Below are 17,863 nucleotides of genomic sequence, written 5' to 3' on the forward strand. Positions count from 1 at the left end.
CTCCCTGAAAATACTCTAGCAGCAACTGAGGATGGCTCTTAAAATTGAGGCATTTATCAATGGCAAAGCTTGGGGAATTCTACAGCAGAATTCCCTAAACTCCAGGTCTGAAGGCAGGTGGCTGTTGCCTATTTTTCTGCAAAGGGAATAGAGTGGAGTAGGATATTTTCACACATTTTTTTTTTTGTATTTAACACAGGGAAGTCCCAAAAGCACAAGGATCATGGCACCAGGATCCTGCTCATAAAACATCTGGCAGTTTATTTTTCCCACTCTCTCCTCCTCTGTATTACAGGCTCCTATTTCTTGCCTTTCCAAAAGTCCCATAAAAAACCCATTCTGAAGTCAGACTCAGCCCTCTTCTTGCCACGTACTTTGGAGGCAGGAGAAATAAAATGGTTTGCTCTGAGCTCAGCTAAGCCCTGTTCAACACACAGTTTGAAGTGGGTCATAGCTACAACCTCTTGTCAAAAGCTAACAATCCATTCCTTCAGTGTGAAGAAATCCCAGCCCCCGGCACCAGACCTGAGGTCTTCTAACCCAACCCTTCAGCTGACACCAAGCCCTGTTGCTGTGGCTTTTCATTTCCCTAGGATTTCTTCCAAGAGGGAAAGGCACGAGCCAATGCCAAGTGTTGCTGCCCTTTCATTCAGAAAGGTCTCTCAATAATTTCCTTTAATCGAGTAGGAAATCCTAATTTGCACTCACAACCAGCCAGATCCCAGGAAGCACGGCATGAAATCCTCTGGGAGAACCTCAAATGTTTCCCACTCAGCGTGAGGGGAGGAGGGAGCAGCTCTTCCCAACACTTCCTTATGCATCCAAGCCCAGCAAGAGCTGTGCAATAAATGCACAATTCTTGCTGGAGCCAAACCACTTCATCCTCACCCTATTGCTGTCCAAACCAGATGAAATATTCACCCCAGGAACAAGCAGGAATATTTTTAGCTGATTTTATACCTGGCCAAGCCAAGAAGCCTGTAAGTGAAGCCTTTAAGGCTGTGGTCTGACCTGGCTACAGAGGAGCCAGCTCTTTCAAAAGCATGGGGCTGCACCAATCCGAGGAAACACAAATAAAACACTTCACAGCACTGTGCCAGCCAAACTGCCCCCAGTGCCTCTTACCTCAGGAATTTTCAGAATATTTGAGCAAAATGGGCATTTTTAATTGAAAGGGATTTACAGTACTTTTTAATCTTACCTTTCCAGTCCAGCCTACCCCCTTCCAGATACAAAAATACACCAGAATCCAGGCAATTGCCAGGGTGATTGCCAGTGGCCATCGGATTTGCCCCGGCTTTTCCAAGCCGTCGGTCATTTGGTGCATGTTGCGTCTGCAACGAGCCAGAACGGGGCATTTGGCATTCAGGAGATAAAACAGGAAGGGTAACAAGGTGATCCTTGAGCATGCACGGGAAGGAGAGAGGAAAATGCTGAGCTTACTCCCAGAATTCCACCACGGCACTTGTCATGTTGGTGGTGTTTGCTAAGGTGTAGTTGGAGAAGCAGCGGTCGGTGTTCCAGGGGTTCTCACAGTGTTTCCAAGGGAGGGTCTGGTGAAGGAACAGAACCAAAAACCCGAAGTCAAACACTTTTTAAGCAATCTTGACCTCAGGTATTGCTCTCTTTGCTAGAACTGACAGCTGAGTGCAGAACTAAAGCACCTGGAGCTCTGCAGACATTGATCTCCCTGGGGTAAAAGTTATTTAACTTCCTATCAGCTGTGGGAGGCAGATGTGGAAATATTCCTCCTTTTCTTTAACATAGCAGCCCAAATGCTCTGCATTCAATACACTCACCATGAGAGTATACTGAAACACAGAAAGGACCTCCTGGAGGTCCTGGTACCTCTTGTTGAACACGATATAATAAACTTGTGATGGTTATTGATCAGAGATTTTCATTTTCCCCTCAGGTCAGGGGAAAGTAATTAGAAAAAAGTAACACTTCTGTTTGCTACGTGCATGTTCTGCATGTGTCCACTACATCTTTCAGAAGTTCTGAAGAGCAGAACCTGTTTCTGATGATACTCATTAGAATGAGCCTCATTTGCATACAACTTAGAGATCCTTCCCATGACAATTGTTGGAAAATCCTCTCACAGAACTGTTGTATCAGGGCGCTGCCTGCTTTATACACAAGGATGAGAGGCTTCAAGGGAATTAGAAGTCAATATTCATTTAACATGGGCCACAGAAAACACTTCCAGACTCTGCCTGACCTTTCACATCAATGACAATTCTGAGGATAACAAAGAAGAAATGGTCAAGTCACTCCCAGACTAATTAATGCAAATTTGGTCGAGGGAAAATTCTTTAAAGCCAAGAACAAGCCAACATAAACAAAATGTATAGAAGAGACAATTGAACAATGATGCATTAATTATTGAGACTTATGTAAGGATGCTTCTTCAGATGGCCAAGCCCCACAAATCAGACGAGACTTACTCAGCTGATGAATCACCCTTGAGGGGGGAAAAAAGGCAGCTAAAAATAAAGTAAACAGGAAAGAAAACAAAGCAAAAATAACAACAATGAATGGAAGTTCAGAGCTAATCAAATCAGAGACCTTCCATTCCATGGGTATTTTTTTAATCCTCCATCATTAAACCACATTGATAAATGATATTATTTCCCAAAGAACTCATGTTTGTGTGGCTGCTATTGAAGAAAAATGATAATTAGTTGTACACTAGAATTTTTCTTGGGGGAGTGACTGGCCTGTAGGCTCACAGTTTTCTGTTCTAAATCTCTTGTGGAGAAAAAGAAAAATTAAAAGGGATTTTTACGAAATAGTTTTTCTTCAGTAAGGATGGCTTATCCCACTGTGCATGCTGTGTTAACCTCACACATCTACACTGAGGCAGATTAGTGACTTATCCATATTTTACTTGGCTATACACTCAACAAACAATTCCCCATCCCCTGACACACACTTACAGTGGTAAAGGAATTATACAGGTAGTATATGGCCCACGAAATAATCACAATGTAGTAAATATTTAGCCAAAAGGACAGGACTGCAGCAGCCAGTCCCACACCTGTAAGGAAAACAAAGAGAAATGAAACAAGGGAACTTTCAGCTGCAGTTCAGGGCAAACACAACACATGGGGCAGGCACCACTCAGGAAATGTTGTAGAAGTGAGGATTTCAGAAGGGCCAGTACACAAAGGTCATTATTTGGGTGATGGCTCAGTCACCCATGAATTCACTGCCAGTGTTCAGCTCCCTGTGTGGTGCAGTCCCACCTGCTGCTGCTGCTGCTGAGAGTTCCCTGGCATGTTTAACTTGCAGGATAAAGAGCCAAATCAGCTCATTCTCTGCAACATCAGCCCCACAGGACCTCGTGGCAGATGCACACACAGTGAGAATGTGTTCAGAGGCATTTAGGACACGGGTCAGAGTGCCTGGTGCTCAGCACAGGGCTGTTATGACAGACTAAAGGAACGTCAGGGTTGAATGATGAGGATGCCTCATCTTCTGCTCCACATGGACACTCCAGGGGTGTTCTAAACTATCCAGGACAGTTGTTCCACAGCCCTGAGCGGGAGGAAGTGCTCACAATAACCAGCAAAATGCAGAGCAAGGTTGTACCAACCCCTACCAACAGCAGCAACTCGAGCACAAACCCTTCTCTGTGAGAGACAATTTAATCTCTCTGGGTTTTCCCAATGCTAAATCTCCCAGAGCAAAATTCAATCCCAACAAACTTTCAGCTCACCCTGTGCTAATTGCCAGCCCTACTGTGTGAGGTGATTTGTAACACCATGTGCAGCTCTGCTGGGCCAGAACTCAGCTCGGGATCTTGGGAGTGTCAAAGGATTTGGGATTAGAAGGGTGAAAAGCATCGTTTGAAAGGTTTGTGGATCTGTGCAGAATCGGGATTAAAACCCCGGGGTTCTGGCAATCAGACCTCAAACTCAAAGTCTGAGTGTGGAGTGAGCTTGTCTTAAGGAATTCAGCATGAAATTGCCAAAGGTGTCTGGCTTTTGAGTTTCAGTTTTTTTAAAAAAAACCAGGAGATACCAACCTCTCTGAGCTCAGACAAATTTACCAAAGTTCACCAAATTTCTGTGAACAGTTCCATACCTGCTCACACAACTGCTGCTGGATATGCTATTTTCAACAGTCTTTATACATTTCTACAAAAAAAACCCTAAAAGTTTTTGCAGTTCAAAAATAAGTTTGTTGAGATTCTAATGCCTAAATGTTGCTATTTTTAATGAAGAATAAAATATATAGCCCAGCATGTTTCAAAATCATCAGTTACACCTCAGAAAATCAGTGTTTTCCCTAGAAAAATCATGGTTTAAATATAAGTGAAAGGCATCAAGAAACATTCTTGCCCCGGCACTTTGTGGAACTTCTGCAATATGGGAACAGGTGAGGAATAATTTGAATCCATACTGTACCTTTGAACATTGGAGCAAGCTTCCACACTCCAAGGCCTCCTATAGATGTATACTGACCAAGGGAACACTCCAAAAGGAACAGTGGAACTCCAGCAAAAATTAAAGTTAGAAAATAGGGAATCAGGAATGCACCTAAAAAGAAGTTTTTAAAAAGTCTGTTACAGCGGGGAAAAACACGGCTGAATTTCCACTGTTTCCATCCCTGTCACACACGAAAAGAAACCCACAGATTTTTTTTCTCTCAGATGTAACTTTGAAAAAATATTAGTGGAAATCACACGAGCACTTCTGAACCAGCAGCCCAAGAGGTGAAAATAGGAGGAAAAACTTATCTCCCCATCGTTTAAATATTTTCTGTTGAAGTAAAAAGCTGAGATCCAGAAACCTGTGGGCTTTGTTGCCTTCATCTCTCATGGAGAGCACAAAGGCTTGAACCAGCCCTGGCTGCTTTCCAGCTGGAGCCAGCCTTTTGTGGGGAGCTCAGAGTCAGTTGCAAACCCTATGAAATCCTCTCAAAACTCAGCCCAAAAGAGAGGGATCTGCAGGGTTGGATGAAGGGCATGGTGCTTTAGTTCTGCTCTGATACTTTATGGTCTTTTAAGTTCAACTGCCAGCTAGGAGTTAGAATAAACTTCAGGGCAGAGCTCAAAGCAGAGCTCCCCACTCCAAAATGGCTCTGAACCTCCTGGAAAAGTGGAAAACAAAAAAAAAACCTCCAAAAAACTGAGAAACCAAAAAAACCAAACAAAACCAACAACAACAAAATCCCCCCAAAAACCAAACCAAAAATTGGAAAAAAAACCCCAAACCAAAAACACCACAGCAAACAAACAAAAAACAAAACCCCAAAATCCCTCCAAAACCAAACCAAACCAAACCAAACCAACCAACAAAAAGGAAAAAACCAAAAAAAACCAAAAAACCCTAAAAAAAAAAAAACCCAACCCCCCAAAAAACCAACAAAAAACCCCCAACCAAAACCAGCTATATGTATGAAAAAGCTATTAAAGCCAAGTTTTGATTTGTTGGTCATTTTCTGGTGACTCAACACACCAACCGAGCCATAAGGACACAGCAAACGTACCTCCACCGTTCTTGCCACACAGGTACGGAAATCTCCACACATTCCCTAAGCCAATGGCATAACCTACACAGGACATAAGAAAGTCAAATTTCCCTTTCCACGTGTCTCGGTCTGGAAGGTCCGTCTTCTTCTTCTGCACTTTTACTACCAAGGTTTTGGGCTTGTCGTTGGTGATGGAGGCGTCGACCTCGGTGGAGATCTGGCCGTCCGCCACTTTGGTGCCGTTGGTGGCCATGTCTCTGGGCTTGGCTGGCGAGGCTCTGGCGGCGGCCGGGCGGGAGATTTCAGCACCAGTCCACGTGGACAGCAGCTTTGCGGCTCGTGGCGATCCACGCGGGAGCGACGGCGACGGCAGGGACAGCCCCGAGAGCCGGGACACGGAGCCTCAGCGGGGACCGGAGCCACCTGCGAGACACGGGGACACCTCAGACACTCCCACCAAGCCGAGGCCTCGTGGAAGGGCTTGGCTCTGCTCTAGGGATTTGTTCTTGACCCAACACGAAGCAGGGTAGAATCAGCACAGTGTTGGAATTGTAAAAAGAGGAAAGGCCCCGTGGCTCCGGCGGGGGCAGCAAATTGCAGTCCAAAACCAATGTGGTTGATAAGAGCAAAACTCCGTTTATTAGCAATCCAGAGGCACTTATATAGCAAACCAGCTTGTTAACTCTTAAGTGGCTTAAAACTTTTCAAGGCGAATTTCTACTTCTACCTAATTGGACTTACATTGGCAAGCTTCTACAGTTATGTTATGATTAAAAGAATTCAGAGTTTACCTCCCCTTCTCTGGGTCTTATCTGAACAGCTGCAAATCTTCAAACTCCCTCTTTGTTCCCAGCCCTGTTTTTTCTTCACACAAGAATTTTCTCATGGAGAGTTTTTCTCACGCACAGGCCTTTTGCTTACAGGCCTATTGCTACAGTTCTTTTATTGATCCCATAATTCTGTCAATGATCCATGCCCCTGATCCTTTAATAATTGCAACAGCACAGTCCCTCCAAAACAATCTCTAAGATCCGCTGATTATATTTTTCCCCTGTAGATCTCTAATGAGTCTACAGAGAAAAGATTTTAAAAAAAAAATCAAGAAATAGCAGTTGCCACTTTTAATAGTGGATTAATACTAAATTTAGAATGTTCACTGTTAACCAAAACAATCTCCAAGATCCACTTCATATAATTTTCCCTATAGACCTCTTATGAGTCTACAGAAAGAATTAAAAAAAAAAAAATCAATAGCAGTTGCCACCTTTAATAGTGGATTAATACTGAATTTAGAACGCTCACTATTAACCAAAACAATCTCCAAGACTCACCTATTATCATCTTTCCTACAGATCTCCTATGAGTCCGCACAAAAAAGAATTGAAATAAGCACCAATCAAGAAGTAGCAGTTGCCACCTTTAATAGTGGCTTCACAGTGAATTTAGAAAGTTCACTATTAATCCAAAACAATCTCCGAGACCCACTTATTATATTTTGTCCCTATAGATCTCTTATGAGTCTACACAAAAAAGAATTTAAGAAAAACCAACCAAGAAATTGCAGTTGCCACCTTTTATAGTGGATTAATACTGAATTTAAAATGTTCTCTACTAACCAAAACAATCTCCAAGACCCACTTATGATACTTTTCCCTATAGATCTGAGTCTCCAGAAAGAATTAAAAAAAATAAATCAAGGAATAGCAGTTGCCACCTTTAATAGTGGATTAATACTAAATTTGGAATGTTCAGTATAAACCAAAACAATCTCCAAGACACACTGATTACATTTTGTCCCTACAGACCTCTACAGAGGACTACGGAAAGAAATTAAAAAAAAATAAATCAAGGAATAGCAGTTGCCACCTTTAATAGTGGATTAATAGTAAATTTAGAAAGTTCTTATCTAAAACACCTTTCTCTCAAGTGCTCCCAAAGGAATTAAACAATAAACCAGATCAAGCAATGGGACTTAATCCTGGGTAATGATGTCAAGTTTTGCATGCAGTTATAATTAGCTGTTAATGTAAGACGAATGTTTCACGAAGCTGAAATGATAAGCACAGTAAGATGACAGCCTGCAAGGATCACCCCTCAGTTCCTGTTTCCAACCACTCGTGGCCTTTTTAAAAGACCATTTTTCTCACTATGTACAGTTTCAAAATCTAAATGAAAGAATCATCAAGGAAGCAATATGGATTATGAAAAATGACCTGGTGTGTTTCAGCCAACTCTGAAGTGCTTGTGGCTGCCACAAACTTCCACAGCTCTGCTTCAGCTGGAAAAAACACACTGAAATAATGCTTTTCATGTCTTCTGTGACCCATCCACAATCAATTTATTGTCTATTTTCCCTTGATAACTCCTTTTACCACACATCAGACCAGTGCTCAAACCAGAGGCTCCAACACATGAAACACTTGCCAGGGTGAAGCTGCACCCTGTGCTGGTAGCACCGGGCACGAGGTCAGGCAGAGATCAACAATAATTCTATTTACAGACTTGTATAAAAGAGGATTGGGGTTATTAGCCATTCACTTCTAATGGAAAATTATATAAAATAATATAAATAAAATTACAATTGAATTATATAATGAATATAATAATATAAATAAACATAAAATGTGTAAAGGCTGTGCTTTTCTTCAACTTCTCATTTTAGATCACTGCATGATCATAGTGCTTATTAAAAAGCCACATCCAACTATTAAAAAGAAAGCTTTTGGTTGGAAGCTGTAGAAGAATCGGCTGTAGGTGTGGTTGGGGTGAGGAGAGAACAAGGATGGTGCTTGTAACCTTCCTTCCTCTCCGTTCCACTTCAAGATGGGACTCAGAGAGGGAAAATCCATCTCTGCCTACACCCTCACAAGTCCTTCTGTGAGCAAATACCTCCCTTCACAAAGCAGTGGACCGAGTTTTCCACATCCCAACGCAAGCCTGTCCAATCTCCTGTACCAAACCCACCCTTCCTGGCTGTGCTCAGCGTTCCAGGCAGTCCGGGCAGTGCACTCCCTGATGCAGGAGGAAACAGGGATAATTGTGATGGCAAAAGGGGGCTCCTGTTGGGAGGCTGAACTGGGAGGACCCCAGAACTGGGACCTGCCCAGCTGCAGGGCCATCCATGGGTGGTTGGAGCCAGCTCCAGGGTGCAACTCCAGATGTGCAGTTTGCCAGCTCCATCTGCTGCTCAGCAGCCAGAACTGAACGTGGCTCTTCTCAGCCAGCGCAGCCTGGATGGAAAAAAACCCATCAGGGTGTCCTGGTACTTCACAAACAGTCCTGCACTAGATTAGATTTGTTGTTGTTGTTGCAATTGGTGTTTGGGTTGGGCTTTGTCATCAGCAGAGCTTCCAAGTATTGGAAGAGGCTGAGTGTGTTCAGGATGAGTGGAAAAAAAAACCAAACCCAAACCACCATAAAATCCCCCTCCAACAACCCAACAGTGCAGGGAGAGATCTATATGTACATCTTGTTTGGTTCATAATGAAGGAGAAATTCCTGCTCCCAGCTGGCACCAGGGATCTGGGCTGAGTCAGAAGGGAGCAACCAAACCAGGAGGAACATGGATTGAGAGGAGAAGGGATTGAGAGGAGCAGGGATTGAGAGGAACATGGACTGAGAGGAGCAGGGATTGAGAGGAACATGGATTGAGAGGAGCAGGGATTGAGAGGAGCAGGGATTGAGAGGAGCAGGGGTTGAGAGGAGCAGGGATTCAGCCCCTCAGATCTACAAACAGGCTCTGCCGGTGAGTGCTGGGTGTGGAGCCTGTCCTTGCTGCTCCAGCCCTCCCAGGCCCTGCAGAGCCTGGTGGGCATTAAAGCCTCTGCTGAATGCTGAGAGAAATTCAAGACTCCGTGACAAAGAGAAACCAGAGGGTTAGTTAGGAAATCACAGGAATAAAGCAAGGAACCTCCTGGAGGAAGGAGCCCAGACCTGTTTCAGTACCTCTGTAATGCTGAAACTTCCCAAGACACCCCAGCACATCTCTACTGAGGGCGAGGTGGGGCTGGCAAGCAGCCTTTTTATATTAAAAGACATTGTAAACAGTGGTTCAAACAATCACCTGTGGGGATGTGCTTAATTTTATGACACAGCACAACCACTGCATATACCACAAGTATCCAAAACCTCACCAGTGGTAAGCCCAGACTCAGCAGAGGCTCCTTTTGAGAGGATGGAGGTGGGGATTGATCAATTTGCTTCTTACCCACCACTGCTGGTGCCATTATTCCATCTGGAAACCATGCTGGAGGTTTTACTGGCACTGGCACCCGTGCATGGACATTTGTGCATTTATGGTCCTATAGCAAATGAGCATCAGACAATGAAGAAATACTTCAGTTCCACAGTTTTGAAAGTAGGGATTTTTCCAAACTATGAGAAGTAACTTTCCCCCAAGCCTAGGAAATAATGATAATAAATGACAACAGAAGTAGAGTCTGATCTCCAGTGCACACTCTCCATACACTGCAGTGCTTTCTGACTCGCACACAACAACCCAGAAGAAGTGGCAGTGCAGCAGCAAAGATCCTGGGTACACGCTCTCTAATCAGATTAGGCAATATCCCACAGCACTGGGATTTAAATCTAAAATTGCTCTGACATGGAATGGGACAAAAAGACACTTATGTAAGCTCTGTGGGTTGGCCTGGGCAGAGGGAAATACAAATTGCACCTGTCAGGCAGCAGAGCAGGTACGGCACTCGCTCTCCAGCGCTGGCTTTGTGGGAAGGAGATGGAGAGATCCATTAAATAACTCGGGCTTTGCTCCCCCGCTCCCTCCACACCAACCCTGAGTGTGCTAGGAAGGGCACAGCAGCTTCCCACCACATTCCTCAGGGCACAAAAGAGCTTCCTTGACTTCAGTTACTAGGGTTGCTGAGCCAAGGGCTGAAAGCCCTCTGGATCAGGGGTTGGATCCCAGCTGGTTGTCCCGCAGCACCACCACGCTGGAGAAGAATGGCCTGGGAGAGCCAAGCTCACATAGCGGCCAAGGGCATGGGCACTACCAGGGAAACTGCAACAAAGACAGGGCCACTGCACAAAAGCATTTTTCTCTCTCCTGGACTGCACAAAAGTGGATTGGAGGAGTTTAGGGCTGGCTGTGGAAAATGAAAGTGAACAGCAATATTGCTGTCATCTTTCACAAGTTTTCTTGCTTGTGGCAGCACAAAGCAGGAAAATCTCTATTTGTGCACGAGCAGCTGTGCAAACACTTCTGCTCAGGACCAGGCCAGGAAGTGGGGCAGAGTAGAGGGAAATGCAGCAGATGAACTCTCCAGAGTGTGGTGCCTAAAGTAGGACATGGAAAAGGATTTTTAACATGTCTGTGTAAATGTTAGTGTTGAGCAAAGCAGAATTCTCCGCTTTGGATGCCTGAAACTTCTGAAGAACAGGGATCCAGTGCCCACTTCTGGAAATCCCACCTCACTGGTTTCAAAGTCACCTGTAAAACCTCACCTCAGCAAACTCCCAACTGTACACATTTATGAAATAACCAGAACTGCAGAGCTAAACCTGGGAAAGCCTTCTCTCTTCTGGCACAGATCTTTAACCCAGCTGTGCTGACAGAAAAGGCATCAGAACCTCAAAACCAGATGCCTGTGCACATCCCTGCCCCAAGCCCTGCAGAAAGGTGCCTAACAGGGCATCAGGGCTGGGCTTGGGGAGGGCTCAGTGTCACAGGCAAAAATGCTGGTGATTGGTGGCCAAATATCCACCAGGAGAAGGCACCACCATGGTTTGAGCAGCAGAGAAGGCTCACCTCCATTAATTCTCCACTGATCAAAACCCTGACAGTTCCAAGGCATCTTTGCCCTTCTCCACACAAGACGCACTAAAAGTAGGGAAGGCTCCAACAGAAAGGAGGTATTGGACCAACTTGGAGAAGTTTTGCCATTCCAGTACGAATTATAACCTGTCCTGCTGCTTCTGCATATTCACGTTCCAGATTAATTCATGGTTTCCTTCAGCTTCTACAGACAGGCCAAAGCTCTCAGCCAATTCCAACAGGAGAGCACAGCTCAAGCAGGGTGGCAGAACCAAGCTCTGTCCAGCAAACATTTTTATTTAAAACAAACTTTGCATTGATGTGGAGAATGCGTTCCCACCTGAGCCCAGTTCCTCAGTGTAATCTGGTGCTGCAAAGAGCAGCACAAGAAGGACACAGAGGGAGGATCTGGCTCAGTTTCAAGCCTGGCAGAGGGGAGCCCGTGTTCAGGTTTCACATTTTGCAACTTTTCTGATGTTTCTAGCTGAGCTCCCCACTGAGAAGGTGTTAAATCAGATCCCGTCCTTCCTAGGATTATGGGCTGTACTTCCTTCCCAGCCTGCTCTCTAAATCCTCCAAAAAGCATCTTCACCAGGCAGCCAGAGAAACCAAAATGAGCCCTGGACTCGGAGCAAGGGGCCAGTGTTGAGGTCAGGATGGCAACTGAGGTGGAACCAAGGCAGGGCCCCGGCAGCAGCTGGAGGCTCCGTCTGCCCCAGCGGGGGCTGATCCAGCTGCTGGGGCTGCCCAGAGCCAGCAGGGCACTGAGGGGACCATTCCTGAGGCAATTCCTGCTGTGGGGAGGAGAGAAGGGCTCAGCCCCAGGCCAGAGGAAATTTGGTGTTTTGAGCAGCAGCTTTTCCAAGGAAGGAGCCGCTGGAGTGGGGAGGCAGAGTTGGGGTCAAACAAGGTGTTATATATTATAATATTGGCTTCTCGCAACTATTAAGGTAGATATTATATAATGTTAGAAATGCTTTTGCTGTGTGGATGTAGTTTTCTCTCTTTTTAGCAAGAATGTTAGCAAGTGTGAGCAAGTAAGAGAACCTTCAAGCGAGCAGAGGATGAGGCCCGAGAAGCTGCTGATCAACACTTTGTCCAGGGAACAAAAGGGCCCAAAGGCTGCTCCGCTCGGAGAACGGGCGGCCAGGAGGGTCCGAGAGCCGCTATCACCGCTCTGCCCGGGGGGCAAAGAGGCCCAAAGCTGCAATCAGCCCTGACTGTCTGGAGAATTAAGAGATCCACCCTACCATCGACTCTCACCTAGCGGGCCCAACCCCAAGAATCAAAAGAAATAAAACCACAAGGCAGAAGAGTACGCATGCTCTAAAAAGGCGGAACCAAGGAGTGGCCATGCAGAACAGCTCCGGGAAAAGTTTTAATATGAATAGAGAACAGACAGTAAAAATGGTATAAAAAGGACTCACCTCGAGCATCGGGTGTGCTCTTGGCAGAGCGCCAAGGCACCCGGCCATTATCCCTTTGCTTTATTTTATGTGTCTCTTATTGTCTTTATATTAAACACTTTAAATTCTCACAGGAGAGTGAACCTCGTTTTTCACAAAGGGTTGAGACAAAGCCTGGACAGTAAGAACACAACAGGCCAGTGGATTTCCCTCTCTGCCTCCTTCCCCACACGGTGCTTGGCACAACAGGGGGAAAATACAGGAACATGTTGAGAGATGACAGGACTGTCATGGAATCATCTAGGTTGGGAAAGCCCTGTAAGATCATCTGGTCCATCCCTAATTAACCCAGCACTGCCAAGCCCACCGTGAACCCCTGTCCCCAAGTGCCACATCTACACATCTTTTAAATCCCTCCAAGGATGGTGACTCAGCCACTCTCCTGGGCAGCCTCTTCTGATGCATGACAACCCTTTTGATTAAGAAATTTTTCCAAATCTCCAATCTAAATCTGCCCTGGCCCAGCCTGAGGCCGTTCCCTCTCCTCCTGTCCCTGTTCCCTGGGAGCAGAGCCCGAGCGCCCCGGCTGCCCCCTCCTGTCAGGGAGTTGTGCCCTTAGACTCTGTGTTTCCCACCCAGCATGAAGCATAGTTGCTTTCTTCTGTGTTAACGAGTTCTTTTGAATTTATAAGTACTTGTATTAGCGGTAATGGCGCCCGCCCGCGGAGTGATCCGCCAGAGGGACTATTTGTGATGCGGTCCTGGCCCGCGGAGGGATCAGCGCCTGCACAGGGATCAGCGCCCGCACAGGGATCAGCGCCCAGGGAGAGATCAGCGCCCATGGAGGGATCAGCGCCCGCACAGGGATCAGCACCTGCACAGGGATCAGCGCCCGCACAGGGATAAGTGCCCGCACAGGGATCAGCGCCCGCACAGGGATCAGCGCCCGCACAGGGATCAGTGCCCGCACAGGGATCAGCGCCCAGGGAGAGATCAGCGCCTGAACAGGGATCAGCGCCCGCACAGGGATCAGTGCCCGCGGAGGGATCAGCGCCCGCACAGGGATCAGTGCCCGCACAGGGATCAGCACCTGCACAGGGATCAGCGCCCACACAGGGATCAGCACCTGCACAGGGATCAGCGCCCGCACAGGGATCAGCGCCCGCACAGGGATCAGCACCTGCACAGGGATCAGCGCCCGCACAGGGATCAGTGCCCGCACAGGGATCAGTGCCTGCACAGGGATCAGCGCCCGCGGAGGGATCAGCGCCTGCTCAAGGATCAGTGCCCGCACAGGGATCAGCACCTGCACAGGGATCAGCGCCCGCACAGGGATCAGTGCCCGCACAGGGATCAGCGCATGCGCAGCTGGCAAAAACCAGCTTCACTCTTTGTAAAATTTGAAGGAAAGTTGAAGAAAAGGGACAGTTTAATAAAAGTTTAAGGAAATCAGGAGACAGCAGCACAAAGGGCGCTACGGCCGGGTGCTTCGCAGAGAGACAAAGGCGCACCTTTACAGCCAAAAGATCGCCTTTAACAGCGAGCTCCCGCAGCCAGCTCCCAATCCCAGCCCGCCTTCCTGGGCAGGGTTTCTTTCAGACCAGGGCTGCATTTCCATCCCCCGCTCTGGGAATCACCAGGTGCGTTAGGAGCGAGCCGATCCCGCTCCCTGAGACACAAGGGCTTGCTCGAGGAGACTGTTCCTGTTCCTCTATTCCAGCCACTCTGCTCTCCCCAAAACACCATTTCCATGGACCTAGGGCTCCAGAAGCTGCAGAGTCATGAAATGGGTTTTTTTTGGGAAGGGACCTTGAGCTCTTCCAGTTCCACCTCTGTAATGAGAATTTCAGGGCTCTAAGACTCACAGAATGATTTGGGGTTGGAAGGACCTTAAAGCTCATCCAGTGCTACCGCTGCCACGGGCAAGCACACTTCCCACTATCCCAGGCTGCTCCCAGCCCCAAAGTCCAGCCTGGCCTGGAACATTCCAGGGGATCCAGGAGCAAATCCCCCCTCTCTGGGCAGACAGAATGAGCTAAACCTGGCTGTTCCTGAGGGAGTGATGGCAGCACAGCCGAGTCCTGCATCCCTGATTCCCACTGGGACTCTCCATGTCCTTCCTGCTGTGGGATCCATGAGTTGCAGTAGGATTTTTGTGTTCTGTGCTGCATTCCCAGCACAGCAGAACCTGTCACTCTCGGAAACACGGCCAGCGTGACAAGTTTTTGCTCCCTTTCTGCTTTGTTTTTGCTGTGTTTTGTTTCTCTCGACAGCTGTTTTATAACTTCTGTGTTGCTGTTTAGATATCAAGCTTTGGGGCTGAAGTTTTTTTATTCCCAAGTGCTTGCTGGGAGTAAAACTACACATCTGCAGTGTGTGCACGTGGCTTGGGCTGCGGATTCACAATTCTGGGGCAAAAAAAAGTCCCTTCACACCTGTGCTGGTGGTGGTGTCCCCTGTGAGAAGTTTGGTGGCTCGTTTGTGGCTCTCTCAGTTGTTCCCTTTCACAGAGCCCGGCATTTCCTCGCTTTTCAGTTTCATCCTGCAGAGCTTCGTTCCTGCTGCCGCAGCGTGTTCTGAACCCTCCGCTCGCAGCCTGGGGCTGCCTTTTGTGCTGCTCCTCCGTGGGGCTGCCTTGAGAGCGGAATCAAGGTTGGAAAAGACCTCGGAGATCACTGAGTGCAACCAGCACCACCACGGCCACCACTGACCACGTCCGCCCATGCCACAGCCACAAGTGTTGGAGCACTCCCAGGGGTGGGCACTCCAAACCTCCCTGGGCAGCTGTGCCAAGGCCTGAGCGCCCTTTCCATGAAGGAATTTCCCCAATATCCACCCTGAGCCTCCCCTGGCCCAGCCTGAGGCCGTTCCCTCTCCTCCTGTCCTTGTTCCCTGCGAGCAGAGCCCGACCCCCCCGGCTGCCCCCTCCTGTCAGGGACTTGTGCAGAGCCACAAGGTCCCCCCTGAGCCTCCTTTGCTCCAGGCTGAGCCCCTTTCCAGCTCCCTCAGCCTCTCCTGGGGCTCCAGCCCCTTCCCAGCTCCATTCCCTGCCCTGGACACACTCCAGCCCCTCAGTGTCCTTCTTGTCCTGAGGAGCCCAGAAGTGCCCCAGGATTTGGGGTGGTGCCTCAGCAGTGCCAGCACAGGGGACAATCCCTGCCCTGCTCCTGTGGCCTCACCATGGCTGGCACAGCCCAGGGGCCGTTGGCCTCTTGCCCCCCTGGGCACCCCTGGCTCGTGTCCAGCCACTGTCCCCAGCACCCCCAGGGCCCTTCCTGCCAGGCAGTTTTCCTTCAGGCCCTAAGACATGCCATGAAAACTCATCTGCTTGCTCCCAGTTCTAGCTGCCTCTAAGGAAACAAATTTCCTCTTGAGCTACACAGCAGAGTCTGCATATGAAGGGAAGAAAGACAATAGTTTCCTGAAAATAGCCTGTCTTGCCTCTCCCTAAAGTGTACCAGCCTTCTTATAGCACTTATCTGTCTCTCTTGAGATGCACAAATTGCCACAAGAACCCAAAGAAATGATAAGGATGCCATATTTAACCATGGCTTGGAAACAAGCCCACCACCACCAGGAAGGAAAAGCAGCTGCTTTGTAGTTTTCCAATCTTCACGTGCAAGGATAACTCAGCACTCCAGAAATAAAGATGAAAACCAAAAGCCACAAAAAGTGACCAGAACTGCTCACATGTTGGTATTCCTGAGGAGAGGCCTGTGTAATTTAGAGCCCAAAGAACAGGTATCTACTCCCCAAGTCCAGCTTCAGTTCAGTGATGAGATTCACAACTGCTTTCTGTAGCTCTCCTGGTATGAAATTCCCTCTTGGTGCAAAGAGACAAAGCTCTAACCTGCAGTGAGAGCTTGTCTCTTATACAGTGTTGCCATCAAGGACATATTCTGGTCAGTTCCTTAAATAAATATTAATCACTTAATCCTCAGAAACCAGAGTTTCATATTTCTGAAGAATTGACTAGCCAATGTATACCTGTGCAGTTTTACGGGATTCTGCAATCAGTCTGAAAAAAACCCCAGTAAAATTAACAAAAAGAGAAACAAAACAGAAATGCAAGATGCAAAATCATGAAAAGTGCTGGCCACGAAGCCCAGAGCAAGGTTATTTCTGAAAGACAATGGATTTTGTTCTTCCTGCTAGCATAAGGGTCAGGATACAGCAAAACACACTTATACCACAAGTGCAAAATTATCCTGACAACCCTGGGAGTCTGCTTGAGGCCCATTGCAAAATCTACAACATTTTCTCATAACCATGTAATGATATTCCCTTCTGGACCCTGTAAGATTTTTGTTTAAACCAGACAATGGATGTTGGAGGGAGATGCAAGGAGAGAGAAGCTTTTTCCACTCATCATGGAATCATATCAAAATTAACAGATAACCAGTCCCTTGCAAAGCTTTCATACTGATTGCCACCACTTCCCAATCAATCCCAGTAGCTCCAACAAGGCTGGGGGCACCCATAAACTATTGTGGGTGGATTTTTCCTCAACTCGCATTAGCACAATCTTCTCCTACTACTTTATATTTACACATCACAACATTTTGGGCCAAACCAGACGGATTTCCAGCAATTTACAGAAGAACCAAATGGCTCTGGGGTACCTGCCTGCTTTGGTGATTCCCACCTTCTGGAGCAGTGTTTCCTTTGCTCTTTGCACTGTTGTATTTCTTTGCAATAAGGTCTTTGCCACAATTTCTAATTTGACCTCCTAGGCTGATTAAATATAATAAATATAATAAATAAATAAATATAATAAATAAGTAAATATAGTAAAAATACTAAATATAATAAAAGATAATAATCACCATCTACTGCAAGCACACACTCACTTCTAGCTCCCACACAGTAACTAAGATGTGCTTTAGCAAAGCAAGGACAGCATTCCCATATTTATTTGGACTCTTGGTTGTTCTCCCATCCATCTGAAGTTTGATGGAGCAGGTTGATAGCACAAGTTACTGCTGCATAAAAATGGGTTTGCCCATTGTTTTTACATTAGTTGGGTGCCATTCTTTAGCCCTGATCGGTGTTAATTGTTGCTGTGCAGACCCCAAGGCCTTCCCTGAGAGCGCACACTGGTTGGAAGGGGAGGAAATGCAACAGCTGGGGAACACGGAGAGGCTCAAAAAGGTCAGAGCTGGCGGCATCGGGGTTGATGCTACAACGGGTTCCATCATCCATCCCACCT

General features: G+C 47.0%; 1 protein-coding gene across 1 annotated transcript in view; it reads right to left on the reverse strand.

Annotated features, from left to right (window-relative positions):
- SLC6A1 (solute carrier family 6 member 1) overlaps positions 1-17,863 on the reverse strand; it is a 43,810-nt gene that overhangs the window by 12,752 nt on the left and 13,195 nt on the right. Inside the window, exons 2-6 of the mRNA XM_042026738.1 lie at positions 5,497-5,901; positions 4,413-4,544; positions 2,940-3,040; positions 1,444-1,553; positions 1,202-1,334 (exon numbers count right to left, since the gene is read on the reverse strand). Of these exons, the coding sequence (XP_041882672.1) occupies positions 1,202-1,334; positions 1,444-1,553; positions 2,940-3,040; positions 4,413-4,544; positions 5,497-5,731 (711 nt within the window). The 5' untranslated portion in view covers positions 5,732-5,901. The remainder of the gene's footprint in view (positions 1-1,201; positions 1,335-1,443; positions 1,554-2,939; positions 3,041-4,412; positions 4,545-5,496; positions 5,902-17,863) is intronic.

Source organism: Corvus kubaryi, unplaced genomic scaffold, assembly GCF_017639235.1.
Source record: "Corvus kubaryi isolate FWS band 111438036 unplaced genomic scaffold, C.kubaryi_AGA036_p1.0 37285, whole genome shotgun sequence".
Lineage (NCBI taxonomy): Eukaryota > Metazoa > Chordata > Aves > Passeriformes > Corvidae > Corvus > Corvus kubaryi.